Source organism: Fulvia fulva, chromosome 9, assembly GCF_020509005.1.
Source record: "Fulvia fulva chromosome 9, complete sequence".
In the NCBI taxonomy this organism is placed as follows: Eukaryota; Fungi; Ascomycota; class Dothideomycetes; order Mycosphaerellales; family Mycosphaerellaceae; genus Fulvia; species Fulvia fulva.
The window spans coordinates 3,342,711-3,358,449 of NC_063020.1; the positions used below are offsets into that span (position 1 = coordinate 3,342,711).

Below are 15,739 nucleotides of genomic sequence, written 5' to 3' on the forward strand. Positions count from 1 at the left end.
CGCACATGTCTTGCAGCGACGCGGCAGGAGCGCTGCGCAGTGTCAGTCTGCCACGGACATCTGAGACGTCCCATGCCATTGTTCTCGCCATCTGACCTCACCACCCTCCACCGACCACGTCTGCCTGACCCAGATCCCCAGATCTCCACCGGGAGGACAGCGCACAGGTGGGATGATCGTGCTTGCTGGTCAGGAAGGGTGCGTCCGCCGCGCGGCGGCGCCATATCACGGCAGCACACACCTGCATACGCACAGGGCAGAGGTATCATGTACGGCCGGTCTCTGCATCGCGCCTTCTGCCGGCGCATCAACGCTGCCAGGGACCTTGACCATTTAATAGGGCTGCTGGACACCACTCCTCTTGTGCTCACAACGATGGTGGTCCTTTTCAGACTCATCTGGACGATTGCGACGAGGGATTGTGAACATCGAAACCTGACTCGAACACCCGAATGAAAGCAGGCCTATCCTGACTGTGCGACCCTCTTGCAACTCTTGTCACCCGATCGGCGACCCGATAGCTGAGCGCGACTGACTCGCCCCGGGCAAGGGATCTGAACATCTGGAAAGCCGCTTTGTGCTCGCAGTATTCGTTCACAATAGATGTGTGCTGTCGATGGCGAAGCAGAACATCAATGGGCGGTGTGCTGAGTTACCAGACTTCCTCTCTGGCATCCGCTGCCATAAAGCCACTGTTAACCCCTTGGGCTACAAGGTCGCCAGTGTGGCCTTTCCATCCATCACCACCATGTGCCGGTGTAAGTAAAAGGATCGCTATACTTTGGAGCTTGGTTTTCTCATGGCATGTCACAATCCTCGGTCGATCCCGCCTGCTGGAGCGAGTGCCTCTGAAACCACGCAACACTGACTCAAGGTCCTACCGTCTCCTTGGGCGTCAACACGTGCGATGGCGTCTCGTGTCCGCCACAGTATGGGTCGGTATGGAGACCTGCGAAGATTCCAAATGGCTAAGCATTCGTTGTCGTGAACACTCCCGGCGGCCTTGAAGGTAAGGTGTAAGCCTTGGTCTAACTTATAGCTTGCTGACTCTTCTATGCATTGTTTCAGCCTCACCAGCTGGGCGATCAAACAGCTGGACTTAGCAAACACAAGACCGCCGCTGTAATGGACCTCGGCGGACGGCCAGCAGATCTGTCTGCAGTAGTCATGACTATTGGAAAGAGCGAGATCGCGAATCATTCACCTCGTGATTCATTTCTCAACGGCTTCTATTTCTCGCATCACGCGACAAGCGCCATCGTCACTCCTACACCGCACTGGCTCGTTATCCACGTCACTTCCTCATACAACGATCCTAAGAATACATGCTGCTGACTCGTAATAGTGACATTGTGTCTTCGTATCTCGGATCACGTCGATTAAGGCTTGGATATTCGACTCAAAATCCCGACCTGAGAGCACATCACAACGCTCAGAGCGCAGCAAAGTCCGATCGAACACCAGTTCATGGTCTCGAAGGAGCTCGATCGACGAAATTTTGTGCCCGGTGCAGGCATGGACGTGGCAGCCTTCTTCACTCGACACTGTGTATTTGGAAGCCACCATCTTCGATCATCTATTCCCAGGCTTTACACGGACCGGGCTTCACACGGACATTCGACCATCTGATGTTTGACAGACTATCACGTCAGATGAAACTCACCTACCTTTTGGAAGGGTAGTCCTATAGGATTGCTTCCATGCAGCAGCTTTTGCGGTGAGTAAGGTTTGTGTTAGACGGCTTCTACTTCTCTTTTACACTGTCTCCACCTGATTTGGCGCAAGCACCGAATGCAGAAATGCTATTTTCTTCTTCGAGACATTGAAAGTCGCACCTCTGACTCTTCCTACCCCGTTCACATTCTCGGCAACGCCTCGCTCGCAGCCTGCGATCATTTGTTCGCATCGGCCAGCATCGCAGCGTGCTCCATCGAGTCTTCGCATGAGTCTGCAAGCCAGAGGTGGAAGTCCATTGCGAGCTCAAGGGGTGCATCGCAAGTCGCATTAGCCCTAGCCTTGGGCGCAGCAGACTAGAAGGCACGGCGCAGCGACGGCTATACGTACCATTATCCAAACGCAGACATGTTTGATGTTCTGCACTCCTGGAGATCGCAGCAGCAGCAGAAAAAATGGCGCCGTAGTCGTGCATGCAGCTTGCATGAAGCCGGCGCAGGTTCCTGCATGAATTGTCAACGACGCTCGCTCGCTCGCTGATCTGTCTTAGCTCGGGCACTTCGACTGCATGCCACTTTTTCACTCAAGCCGTCGTTGCATCTACGCATTCATTTGTCGGAAGACTACGATGTCATAACGCCTCGAATAGCGTTCTGCTGAGTGAAGCCGGTCGATGCAGACCTATGCAGGAGAAGTTTTTTCGCGATAGCAGTTTCCACATCCGCGACATATCAGCACTGATCTGATCTGCAATGTGCAGACGCCAAACTGTTTTGTCTCGGTTGTGGTATGCATGAAAGCCCAAAGCACTACCGGCAAGGCTTAGGGGAGGTTGAGGTTGATGCGAACTTCGCGCCGTTGATGCTGGTGCGTTGGTGAAACGCTTGCGATGCGTGAACTGATGCAGGAGAGTGTGCGGTTGCTCCTGACCTTGAGGGCGGCGATTCCAAACGATGCCAGATGTCGCGAGAGGTGCAGGGTGGGATACTCGCGCGTCATCGGTCGGGTCGTCTTGGGCTTTGTGAAGATGCACGATGCGGTCGTGCCTTTGTTGATGCAACAGCTCCAGCCTTGAGTGTGCTGACGGTGATAGTCGTCTATTGATGTGCTGGGTGCTGCTGCGACGGCGAGAGTAAAGGGCAGGATTACTCAGTCTGGACTTCCTCGCAGCCTCTGAGCGACGCATGCCTGAGGACTGTCTACAGGCAGAGCTCATCGCATCCATGACAAAGCTTGTCTAACAACTTGAACTTCCAGAGCCCTCCACGTCCTTGCCCATATGCTTTACATGTGCGCTCCAGGAAAGCCGATCGCAAGGCAAAATAGAGCATACAGGTCAGATGAGCACCCTCTCTCAATGCTCGTTTTCGTCCAACGAGCGTCGTTACAAAAGACCATTTACAACAAAAAGCGAAGAACACATTTTGGTCAGACGGCACAACCTGGAGCGGAATGCCTGACTGCGTAGCACCCAAGTGCTATCCAGTACAGACACCGCAACATTGTTTTACAGCTGAGTGTCTCGAAGGCTTTCAGCTCTACCATTGGACCAAGTTGGTTGTCGAAAATCTCCGATCTTAAGCATAGGATATAGGCATTTGCCCTCTCATCACGAGGCCTTCGCATCGATGGACATGGCCATGTCGGGGCCATCGTCTTAGTCATCTAGTGTTGAGGTAGTGTGCTAGCAGAACATATGGGACAACGACGACGGACTCATGAACTTCTCTTCATGTGTGTCATCTCGTTGCATGTCTTCACTCATGGTCCATCGTATTATCGCCGGTGGCTGTGTCCCCGCTCTCTTCCACGGGTAGCAGTGATGCAGTGTGTCTCCATTCGTGATACCCAGCATATATGCACTTCGTGTCGATTCCAGAAGGCTCGAAAACGTCAAAGAACACCAGCTAAACGAACAAACACACCCAGCAGTGCCAGCACAGCAGTTGGCTGGAAGAGAGTGACAGAAGACAGCTCAATGACATAGCTGTGCGGAAGACATCATCGATCGGCACCGGTCCTTCTATCGCATTGTCAGCCTCGATACCTTACCGCTCAGCCAGATGTCATCGTCGAATGGAGGAGATCACGATGCTTATGTGTACATCAGCAGGACTTGTGACCCAGAGAAAGTTGCGTACGCCCCAAGAGGGGAGACTTACCTTGAAGGACCTACAGCATGATAAGAACGGTCCCTTCACGATGCCGAAGTCTTCACCAGAGCAAAAAGAAAACGCACCAGCCCTGTACAACCGCCAGGACCTCGCGACATCCTTGATGAGTAATTGGACTTGTCAATCCAGATCTCGAGGTTCCGTTAAGACTCTGCGAGCGCTCCAAGCGATGTTGAGCATGGCCGTGAAGCCAGACTGGGTTGCTCCCGTGGGCTCAGGTTAGCAGTTAGCACAGATATATACCTTGTAACCCCTGAAGACTGGATCATGTCCTTGACCGAAAGGGCAATGGTTGATGGGGAAGCGGAAGAGTCCGAGCCAAGATGTCATAGCATGCATTGTTCGCGCCGTATCGTACAGCAACTCAAGCTCGTCGCTCTAATCGTACAGCAAACGTCGCTCCAGAATAAAGCACCCTTCGTGCTGTGGCTTCGTCGAAGTACGTCCAATCCCATCCATGCCGGCCTCGTCAGATCACCTCCCATACGAGATCCCACCACTAACGCCGCGCTTCCCTCATGTTGTCTTTCTTCTTCAGTAGTACGTCCCCCGTCCCTCTTCCCACTTCGAGATCTTCGGCTTGCTCTCGCTCCTCATCAACGAGCTGTCGGTGACGTCTCCACCCTCAATCATGTCCACCGGCGCAAAGCTGACGCGATCGCTCTTTCTGCGACTGTGCCCGCCCTCGGGGCTCTCGAGATATCCCACGGCGCCGACCCACTCCCAGACGCGTCCGACATCGCCTGATCTGCCCTCCCTCACCATCGGTCGAACATTCGCGTTCCCTTCTACCTTCTTCTGGACTTTCTCCCACAACTTCGTCCGTCGGCTTGCGCTGAACTCATCCCGCAGGACATCGTCTCTCAGCTGCGCGACGCTGATATAGTTCTCTGTGTATACATCGGGATCTTGCGCATGCAGACTAGCCTGCATCGATAACTTCTCCAGCGCCAAGCTAGCAAGCTGCTTCGCCTTCGATTCCGTCTCGTTCCCACTCGTGATACGCTTCCTGCCGTACGCGCCGGAGGAGAGGACGAAGAGGACGGCTACAAGTTGCCAAAAATAGTGTCTAAGAGTCTCGCGGAGGGATCGTCGGACGGCGCAGGAGAGGGGGAGTGCGGCGAGGCTGAATGACCGGAGCTGGGCGTTTCCTTGTCTAGAATGTATCTGTCAGTTTGTGTAAGCGGATGTCGCGATTGAAGCAAGACGTCTGTCGCGGTGGTTGTGTTTCGTCGAACTTACCCGTCTGAGTTGCTGGTGATTTCGTCTGCGTTGACGATCTCGCCAATTGCTGATTGCCACAGGTCTTCGAACTCTTCATTGCTCATGCCCTTGCGGCGCTTGGTTGAGATTTCTGCCTTGAGCGCAGTCTCCTTGATCTCCGGAGCTGGCGCTTCACCACATTCGTACTTCGCGTTCTGTGTCCTCAGCGCTTCGACAGCACGCTGCTTGACTGACTTGACCTTCCTGGCGCGGACGCTGTCGGGCTCACAGGTTGGTGGGATCGGGACGAGTCCGTTTAGTGAAAGTGGGTGTTGGGTAAGCACGAAGCCATTCTCACACTCGGCTTGCAGGAGCTCCTGGCAGTAAGCGTGAGCTGGGCAGGGCTCGCATTGTGGGCGGATCGGCTCCAACCAAGGAGGAATGTCCACTCCACCAATCTCGACGGATGGCGAGCCAACACCACAGTATCCAACCTGGAGCTTTTCTTGCCGCCACAGTCCTGCGACTGCAAGTGACAGCACAGACAACACGGACCCAACACCATACTTGACGCTCGAGCCTGGTCGCTTTGTTCGGCGCCTAGCCGGAACAAGTTCACCAGACTGTTGCGCTTGTACGAGATCGAGTTGCTCCTCTGCTGTAAATTCCTCACTTGGCTCGATCTCTTCCTCTTGTTTGACCTTCGAGACAGGCAGCTCAAAAGTCCTGCGCGTTGGCACGATCGTGTCGTCAAGCTGCTCCCTCTTGACCGCACTGACTCCCTCTGTCCGTCTTCGTAGTTCACGATTTCGGCGCTCCAGATCTCGCGCTGTTGCTGTGCTGCCGAGGGTGGTCCGTCTGCGATCTGTTTCTGTTGCGCGAAGCTGTGCGCTCGGAGTGTAGCCCATCCCGCCGCCCGACTGGAAAACATTGTCGCTGGAGAAAGGACTGCTGCCATCGGCACGTTCGCGCTTGACGACGGGTGTAACTGCGGCAGGCCTTGGTGTTCGCGACTGTCTCTTCTGCGCCGGCTCCTCTTCAGGTTCCTCCTCGACTGGCTCCACCGTGCGCCTGTGCTTGCTAGAAACGCTGCGCGATGTGCGGGGAGTGATGCCTTCCGGTGGCGCAGTGCTATGCCTAGTAGCTCGATGTGTTGGCTCGACCTCGATCGCCTCTTCTGTTCGCGCTCTGGTGGTACGTCGCGTACTGCGTCCTGTGGCCGGAGTGGGTGGAATGTCCTCATCTGAATCGCCCTGGCCAGTGCCTCTACGTCCTGTAGTGATGTCTTCGATGCCCATGCTAGTGCGCTTCACGCGGGCGTTTGCATTTCGCAGCTTCCGCGCCTGAGCAGCGACATTCTCGGTGAACAGCTCGACCAGTTGACTCTTCTTCGCCGATGATGGGTAGTTGACATTATGCGCCACCAGAATTGATCGCAGTCGCGGTACTGTCAAGGTGTTCGGATCGAAGTCTGGCTCCAGATATGCTTGGTCGTCCATGATGATCTCGTGTGGAGGGTGCGCCGGATCGGTGTAGCAGTCGCGCGACCTGTATGATGTATCCACAATGTTGTAAACGTTCCGCACAGATGGAGATGGAAGTGGTTGCAGCACGCAAAGACCAAGTGTTTGTTAGAAGTGAGGAAAGTTCAAGACCCATGTCAACCACCACGGCTGTTGTCATGCGGCTGAAACCGCTAGCTCCAGGCTGCCGTGGTCGCAATGAGGTCATAGCTTCTTGCTGCCTCAGATTTTCTGCCTTCACTTGAAGGCTTGTTGCACTTTGACCTTCTGTGTGAAAGCCATGCACGTGAAACTATTTTCTGACTGCTCCATCTTCTCTGTCGTTTATCCATACACTCTTTGAACATCATCTTCGCTGACCATCGTACTGTCGTCCATGCAATGTGCGGACCGCATCTCGTCCATCCCGCCATACCACTTCAAAGGCATCTTTCACGAGCACCGTCCTCGTATGCTCACCACTCGTTCATGTCTCAATCTGACCATCGCGTACTGGCTTGTACTGATTTACACAATCGATCGAGCCCCCTCGTTCTGCAGCGGCGACAGTGCTGTCCCTCCCACCCAATCGTTGACCTCTTGTAGATCAGGCCAGCTCCTGGATGTTGTCATACACGCTGCACCCGTTAGCACACATCAGCCCTCCCGCTGGCAGCTTGGCATGGACGTACTGCCTCGAGCTATGTCTTCAAGTCACTTAGTGAGCACTCCCTCTCCTCGCTGTTCGGAGGCGAATAGCAGTCCATATGCTCGACCGCGGCGTCGAGTTGCAGCAGTACGCCAGCCTTGACGGCTCTCAACGTTGCCATACTCTTGTCAAGGCCGAGATGTTCCAGTTGTGTCACCGCCCCTTGCTCTTGGCGACAAAGCCGCAATGATGGTACATCAACCCCGATGTCGTTCAATGGCACTGCGGCGCAATTAGTCTTGCTTTTCTCTCTCGAGCTGACGTGAGTGCTAGATAATATAGCGCTGAGGAGTGGCTTCGGCCGACGCTCAAGGCCCAGGACATGCACAAGACCAAGCGCATCGGGCAAACATCGTGCATGATGCACTCGCAGCTCCAGTGTGGCGTTGCCCCTCATCCAATGATGAGATTGGAGCCTTGCCGAACAGCTTGCACCGTAGTCAAGGGGTCGTCCTCGAGGCCAAGAGCAGGATCGTGCCCACGAGCGACATTCAACCTGCCTACTAGTCTCAGTCTTGCTCGAGGGATTGTTGCCTGGTGCTTGGTGCTTGGTGGTGATGCTTCGGTCGATGCTGTGGAAATGATTACTCACCAATGACTTTGTCCAACCTCATATCCATCGCTGCATCGAATTGTCCTGCCATCTCGCTGCCCGCCGATGACGTCTCCTGCCGTGATCGCTGCCTCTCTGACCAAGCAGCAATATCGTCTATACCGGTATCATATTCTTGTGCGGGCGGTACCAGCTCATTGAGACGCTTGGTCCAGCCTACCACCCAATTGGCCATTTCTGCTAGTTGAGGATCGCAGATCGAAACGACTGGCACAAGTTGATCGACCAGCTGATGTCGGAATGGACGTGCCCACCAGAAGTTCTCCATTTCTTCCATGACAACACTGTATACAAGGGCGATGGCGAGTGCGATGGGCTGTCCCTGTGTCAATAGCTCCATGTACTGTGCCGGTACCATGATCGTCCAAGCGACGATCCGGGAGTGCTCAAGTCGATTGGCTTGGAACAACTCTTGCAGCAAATCGATCGCTTCAAGGTAGACCTCACAGTGGTTGATTGGATCCTCCGATGTCTCCTCCGGAATACTCGGCCGTACCAGGTCTCCGGCCCTTGCTCGTGAGCGAAGCATATCGAGATATATTTGTGCTTGGCAGGATGTATCGTTGCTACCACTCCGCATATCCCATATAGGCATCTGGAATGATGTGTTGTAAGTCTCCGGCGGGAGTAACTGCTGAGACGCTCTGAGGACCAAGGCAGTCCCGCGCCATAGTCGTGCTAGCTGGGTCATGGTCTCTGTCGGTCGAATGGCTCTCGTACTTTCTGGATCAACACTGCGAAACGCCAATGCTAGCACTCCGAACAGGGCGGAGGCATGAAATACTCCCTGACAGTCTTCCGGCGACAGCGTCTCCAGCTTGTGACGGTACGTCTCTAGCGCGCGGGCTTGGTAGCGAACGGCATCGGCGACATATTCCGCTGCTTCGGCAGGTCTCTCATACGCAAGATGACAGGACGTCAGCGAGAACATAGCATCGAGCAGGTAGCTATGCTGGCACGCAAGCCTTGGCAGCTCCAGTTGGTAGACAGCTGGATCCTGCGTCCGCATAGCAATCGTCTTGTAGGTTGAGGTTGCATAATGGTGCATCAATGCCAATTGCTTTAAGTGGAGTTGTGCGCTGGCCTGGTGGTCGTTGATTTGTTCTGAGCCACTCGCGTCCGGTGACGCGGTTGAGAGAGGGTTCGGGTTCTTATACGAGCATGATTCCTGTCGTCGTCTGCCTGCGAATCAAGTCAGTGCCAGTACATGTACGAGCCTTTTACGAAGAGGATCATATACTCACAGTTCCCACATTGCGGTCGAATCTCATCGCACTGCATATGCTAGTCAGTATCTTCCCATCTTCATTTGCTGGAACCCGACCAACCTTCACTCTTCGTGCTTTGCATTGAGAACAGCCCAGCCTGCTCTTGATGTGTGACTTTCTCTCCCTGTTCTCTGGCATGATGGCAAACTACCACAGTCCTCCTGGCATGCTCACGGAAGAAAGTCTTCGATACCGCACAAGGTCATCTGAACCACGATTTCTGCCGCTCCCATGATCTTGAAAGGAAAAGAAGATTGTGCAGAAGGAGGATATGCCAGCTAGCCAACAAGCATCTCCACCACGACCGCAGCAAAGCAGACAATCTGCGGCCTCCGCATCAGCCCTGGTCGGTGCAAGACTAGTGGTGACTCGTCAGAAAGCGCAAACATAGCGGACCTAAGGACTTCGCTCACAAATGCAAGCGACCACTGTTGTGTATAGAGTTGTGGCTCACGGATCCATCCTCTGCCGGGGTCCCAGTCAGGCGGCAAGGGCAAGCCGAGGCGATAACCTGGTTAGCGGGAAAGCACCGCCAGCATCATTGTCGTTCCTGCGTTTTATTTGTATGGCCTACATGTACATGCGGCAGTAGTGACGGTAAGTGAATGTTGACAACAGTGATAGAGACGCCACACAAGCCACGCACGAGGTAGACGAAGCCGTGCGACTGTCTACGCAATGGCTTCAAGCAGAAGCGTTCGCACAACGCTGCTGCACTACTACTGAAGCTGTGCAACGATAGCCGAGAGGTTTTGGACAGATCAAACGGCTATTAAAACGGCTAGCTAGTCAAGTTGAGTGTTGCTGACAGACCACGATGATAAGCTTCTATTGAAGATGTATCGCAAGCGACGCAAGGCTAGAGGGAGCTGTCACCGGTCTGCAGCTTCATGCGGCTTTGGGGGCGGTTCGTATGTCGTGTGTGTCGCACTGCTTGTTTGGTGAGGACTGTGGTATTGGCTGGTTCTGTGACCACATCTTTTGCCAAAGAGGCTCTTCTTCGAAGGCTCGCACCGCTCGGCTGAAATCCTTTAGCAAACGTCACTTTAACCAGCGAATCTGGGCACACAGCTGACAAGCCTGCATAACAGAAAGCTAGTTCTAGTCTTGCACTTTAATGGTCTCGATTCTATAGGTGTATCAGACGCTCAACTCACTCACCATGTCATTCACCTGCGCAAAATGCTCCAAGCCGCTCGAAGTGGAGATTGAGCTAGACGACGAAGACTACGACCAGCAACAAGATGGCGAAGACGTGCAGATGGGTGGCGGGCCATCATCTCAGACAGTTCCCGACGACGTGCACCTGTCATGCGGCGATCACTTCCACTGGGAATGCCTTCTAGAAGCATACGAGCTAGACAAGTGTCCGACATGCGCACGCGGCATTACTTCAAGTCCAGCCGCAGGATCGGCGTCTGCAGCGGCTGCCAACCCACGGATCCTGGTTGACATGAACAATGAAGGCGGCCTACAGCACCAAATCGACATTTTCCCACTACTGCAAGAAGAGGCCTACTTGCGCGCTTACCCCGAGGAGAGGAAATGCCGCGCATTTCTGGAATTCTGCAGAGAAGGCGACCACCGCGCGATTGCTGAACTGCTCAAGACGTGCTCAGAGGGTGCCGAGGAGGATGACGATGAACCGGACAAGTCCGCAGACGAAGTGCTCCGCTATCAGGACTCTATAGGCGACATGCAATCAGGTCTCCATGCCGCAGTAGCGAATGGTCATCGAGAAGTTGCTTGGCTTTTACTACTTCTGGCCAGCGAGTACCCCGAGAAGGAGTTTCCTGCGCTTGTTTTCCAGGAGGCAGCGACTTTGGGAGTCATGCGCGAGGAGCAGGACGGCAAGGTTGACATTCGCAGTCTGCGTGATGGGCAAGGCAGAACTGCAGAGGACGTCGCGCGAGAAGCTGGAGTGGTATGGAACGGTTGGATCGGAAACGGGCGGCTTTCGATGCCTTGAAATGATCACAAGGCGGTTCAAGAAGCTTTGCTGACAGCAGCCATACGTTTCGGGCCGGGAGATGGCGTTGCAGATCACAACACTGTACCGAGGTGTCTCGTTCATTTACACGTGCTTGCACAGTTATGCAAGCACCTTGCTCAGATACAGATTTTTTGCATGGCCGCGTGCTGCAGCACTAGATGCGCCTCCTTTATACCACTTCGGCCGTAATGTCTGGCCATGGAGTTCGAGGCCCGAGATGAGGATGCTTGAAGTACACATCTTATTAGTGATCCAGCACCTTCATCCAAGTCGAGTCCTTTATCAGCGCGACTGCGCCGTCCAGGCTAATGTTGGTGGGGTTTGCGGTGGCCATTTGTACAGCCAAGCTCCCAGTCGCGGCGGGTGTCAAGCAAGAACATCAATATGGCCGGCGGGCAGTTCGTGCAGGGTCAGCCCTTCGTCGTTCGTTTGTTGAGATGAGCGATTGCACTCATCCAGCCAAGCTGTCCTCTTTGGGAGTGCGTTTCAGGCAAGGTGTATTCACGATCCAGTCAGCGTTGCTTAGCGTTGACTTGCCTAATCCAGTCAATATACCACTCGTACATATCTCAACAATTATGACCACGAAGCCCGATGATCTGCTTCCTGAGGAACCATGACTCGAGCGCAGGGTAGTCTCAAAGAGGTATGTTGTTCATTTCACGCGGAAGTCTGCCTCGTCAGCAGAGACGCGCGTTATTGTTTGATGTTCGTCTTGCCGCCAGACTCCGCTCTAGGTCTCACAATGCGATGTCGACTCAGCAATTGTGATATCATGAAGTGGCTGACATCTTCATCGCTCCAGTACGAAAGGTGACTCGCGATGGCGGCGATCAGGTTGATGTCGAAGGCGCCTTCCTGAATTGCATAGTCGACACGGCCGTTGCTGTTCAACATTCGCACCTTCTCTTCTTCCTTCCTGAGCATCTTCCCACGCTTCTCAGCTTCAAGCCACTCTTCTGTGCCTCTGACAGTCCCACCAAGATCTCGAGTCTCCGCATCGCTCTGGAAAGACTGTCTCCTCTTCTCAAAATCACCAGAAAGAGTCTCGATTTCATTATCAATGAGGGTCGGTGGGTGCAGTCTCTTCTCGCTTGCGACTTGAGCATCGGCGGCCATGTTGGTCCTCTTCTCTTCGCCAACTTTGGCGATCTCCGTACCTTCTGCTGGTAGCGGTGCGACTGCACCGGCGACTCCGCCTGCAACACTGGTACCAGCGGCGGAAGAGGCTCCACCTAAAGATAAGGGTGCTGTGCTCCTGCTGGCGCCACCGCCTCCTGGAAGCCTCGAGGGCTCATTGGCATATCCCAAGCCGCGGGTGAGTAGGCTTGATGCTACGCTCGACCACATGCTGCTAACACTCTGGCCGACACGTGCACCGATTCCGGTAAAACCCTGCCCGACAGGCGCGCCAAATATGCCGCGCTTAGTGTAGGGAAGCGGCTGCGGCTTTAGTGTGGCCATTGAAGATGAGATTAACGGCTCGACTCGATACGATATCGGGTCCGTAGGATGGAAGATGTTGAATATCTGAGCGCATTTTGGCCGCGAGACTGGATTCTCGCCTTGGACATGGACAGGATGTAGATCCTTCTGCTTTCTCGTAGAAGGTGTTCCTAGCATAGGATCGTCCATGCTGCCTACAGAGCTCCCAGCACGGGCGCGGCTTTCAGGTGTGGCTCTCGCTGCAATGGTGCGACCTAGAGACAAAACAGGGTCAGCTATACTCGAAAGGACACAGTGGCTCAGACTACGGCTGGAGCGGAGGAGCGAGGCGCGTCGTGCACCGCATGTCTCGAACACTCCACCAAAATCTGAGCCACTGCTTGATGACTGGGAAGCTCCATGTACACACCACCCAACATTTGGAAAAGCCCGATAGGTGAGCCAAGAGCATAGAAATCCTCGACAGGGAAGTCAAGGTTCATAGATTGACCTGATCGTCGGATCTTCGCTGGCTGATCCTGCCGACACAATATGTCAAACATTATTGCAGACCCCAGGGAGTGTCCAATGAAGCTGATCTTTCCATTGAAATTTGGATTCCGGTCCATGAAGAGGTGATATATCCTGTTGATCTCTCGCAGCACGATACCCGAGATGTGGTCCTTGTATGCTGGCGAGTCATACAAGAGGATATCTAGCGCAAGGTCGGTGATCAGATTGCGAACCGCAGGCACACCTATCGAACAGCGTTAGTGATACTGGTCAAACATGCGTTGTTGCCATAGCAGCAGCGCGAGTCTCGAGAGCAGCGCGTCGTGCAGCGCAACCTTCGATTCACGTCTTGCCGTCCGAGCCACAGTTCAACTTTCTTGCCTATCCTTCGACGTACCTTCGACAGTGATGTCTTCAAGACTTGGATAGTCTTCGTCGTCAACATCAGTATCCCCCAGATCGTGTTCTCTGCGATTGTGCCGCAAACTCTGTTTGGGAAAGTCCAGTAGATGTCGCCAGCAAATCGGGAGGACCTGAACGCGGCTATTCACTGCTTCGGAGTCGTCCAGCTCAGCGTTGAGGGCACGTAGATCCGGCGAGTCGGCATATACAGCCTTTAGTGTTTTTCGAAGTGTGTTGACGTCGTGTACAAAATTAACACTTTCCAAGCGTAATCCAAGCCGCTGACCGATGCCATGTGTAACCAACATGAGGTGCTCGATGTCACGGCCTTGGTCATCTTCCTCTGTATCTCGATAGTCGTCCTCGATCTCCCGCTCGTCTGTAACACAGTGTTTTTAGCAATAGCTCCAGCAGCCTGGGGATTAATGCAGCACGTCGCGCTGCGAGTCAGATGGTACGCATCTCAAAACACACCACAGCGACTGAGCTGCTCAGTGCTTGTTGAAGCTTAAGTCAACGTACCTCGTTTTCGAACTTCTTCGTCTTGCTGCTCCTTGTCTTCATTCGTGCCGCTTTCTAACAGCGAGGACATCTGGCGCTTCAGAGTTTCCCGCTTGGTCTCTGATAGACTTGGCCGCTCGGCTTTGCTTTCGTCGAGATCCTCTCCCTGTTCTTCGGCTGGCTTTTCAGCAGTGCTCTTGCTTTCCGGTCCCTTATCCTCTGCCTTTTTGGTGGGGAGGGCAAACCCTCGAGTCAGCTTCGTTCCTGCGAAGTGCCCGCCCCCGGCAAAACGGGAGTAGAGCGGCCCGCTGAGTCTCGACAAGAAGTCGTCGGTCATCAGCCACGCGGTCGTCGCATCCTGGTAGGTAACGACTGAGCTCATATGCGCACCAAACAAGCGATACGTGTTCTCGGGCTGACTTTGAGAGGTTACCTCACCCTGAGGCGCCTGCGTCTGCTGCTGCGCCTGTTTCTCAGCAGCCTTCCTTAGGTCAGCACTTGATTGCTTTGCGGAGACAGTTTGTGGTGCAGGTGGGTTCTCATCCTGCCCCGGTGCCCAGGATGCTGGCCGAGCGCGTGGCTGTGAAGCAGAACGTGCTTTGGCTTGTGCTGCTTGAGCAGTTGGCAGCCGCCAAGCCTTCACCTTCAAGTACCCTTCTTCAAGCTGTGCCGCTAAGCTCTCATCGCAGGGCCTTTGGACGCTGCCGTCCTGATAGAACCATATGCCACGTCGAACATCATAGACAGGACCGAGCCAATATGCTGGGGCAAGTTCGCGATTCTCGACGTTTACGTCGAACAGATAGTCCTCGTTCACAGGGACTTTAGGTTGTGGCTGATGTCGCGCATCGCTACCTTTACCCCCATGATTCGTCTGTTGGCCGTGCCCACGCTGCTGTTCGAGCTTCGACTTTTCTTCGACATCCTCACTTTCCAACAGCTTTTGGAAGGCAGCTTCGATCGCCTTGGAGTCTCGTGTGGAAAATGCGACGTACTTCTTTGGTATGCCAGCCGGCTTCTCTTCTTTGGTCTCACCTGCAGAGCGTCAGTCAATATGTGCGCAGCCTTGCTGACCCAATGGCATTGCTAGTCGACACGCAGTGATATGTAAACCTGCGCTCCCAAACGTGTGTGTCGAGTCTTGCATGGTCCGCTAAGCCACTCGATCGTGTCTCACACTACTGTAGACTCACCTGCTGGATTTGGCCGCCTCTTTGGAACATCAACAGCATGAAACCACTGCGGCCGTAGGCGCGGGCAGTCCTTTGGGTAATGCCGCAAACTTAGCCTATGCTTGCGGCTTATGGTATGATCCGCTCCTTTTTGCTCTTGGAATGGTGCTACAGGAGGCTCTCCATCTTTCCCTTTGCTCACTGGTATGCTAGGACTCCTGCTCCACGGATTCAATTTGCTCATGTAAGACCTATGATCGTCGATTGGGCCTGCCATTCTGCTCTTCTCTTGCCATTTGTCGGATTCGTACTTGCTCAGCCGGACCGCCTACAACGGGCAGTGTCAGCGACATCCTCCAAAGACTCCAGGGCCAGTCCAGAGCTTAGCACCACCAATTGTCTTATTGCTCTCCGCCTCGCTGTTCTTGCCATGCTGCTGAAGTCGTCCTCTCGATCTTATGATTGCTTACCGGCCTGATAGTAGCTTGTTCGCCTTCTGCTGCAAGCCACGGGAACGTCCTTTTGATGTACTGCGTCCACGACGATATCCGCGTAGGTCGTGCCAACGTGACTACTCTTGCTCCAACAAG

General features: G+C 54.2%; 4 protein-coding genes across 4 annotated transcripts; 1 reads left to right on the forward strand and 3 right to left on the reverse strand.

Moving 5' to 3' along the window:
- Positions 1-4,382: 4,382 nt before the first annotated feature.
- CLAFUR5_09584 (Inner nuclear membrane protein SRC1) lies at positions 4,383-6,550 on the reverse strand (the record flags this gene model as incomplete). Its single annotated transcript, XM_047908732.1, has 2 exons — positions 4,383-5,004; positions 5,091-6,550. The coding sequence occupies 2 exons, from the start codon at positions 6,548-6,550 to the stop codon at positions 4,383-4,385; spliced, it is 2,082 nt and encodes a 693-aa protein (XP_047766536.1).
- A 704-nt stretch (positions 6,551-7,254) lies between these two features.
- On the reverse strand, positions 7,255-9,281 carry CLAFUR5_09585 (Zn(2)-C6 fungal-type transcription factor afumD; the record flags this gene model as incomplete). Its single annotated transcript, XM_047908733.1, has 4 exons — positions 7,255-7,484; positions 7,978-9,057; positions 9,120-9,150; positions 9,204-9,281. 4 exons carry the CDS (start codon positions 9,279-9,281, stop codon positions 7,255-7,257), a joined length of 1,419 nt encoding a protein of 472 aa, XP_047766424.1.
- Positions 9,282-10,305: 1,024 nt separating this feature from the next.
- On the forward strand, positions 10,306-11,112 carry CLAFUR5_09586 (uncharacterized protein; the record flags this gene model as incomplete). The annotated part of the gene is made up of 1 exon (XM_047908734.1): positions 10,306-11,112. The coding sequence occupies one exon, from the start codon at positions 10,306-10,308 to the stop codon at positions 11,110-11,112; it is 807 nt and encodes a 268-aa protein (XP_047766537.1).
- A 720-nt stretch (positions 11,113-11,832) lies between these two features.
- Positions 11,833-15,426, reverse strand: CLAFUR5_09587 (putative phospholipase, mitochondrial; the record flags this gene model as incomplete). Its single annotated transcript, XM_047908735.1, has 5 exons — positions 11,833-12,836; positions 12,992-13,318; positions 13,472-13,855; positions 13,999-15,012; positions 15,171-15,426. The coding sequence occupies 5 exons, from the start codon at positions 15,424-15,426 to the stop codon at positions 11,833-11,835; spliced, it is 2,985 nt and encodes a 994-aa protein (XP_047766538.1).
- Between the last annotated feature and the right edge of the window lie 313 nt (positions 15,427-15,739).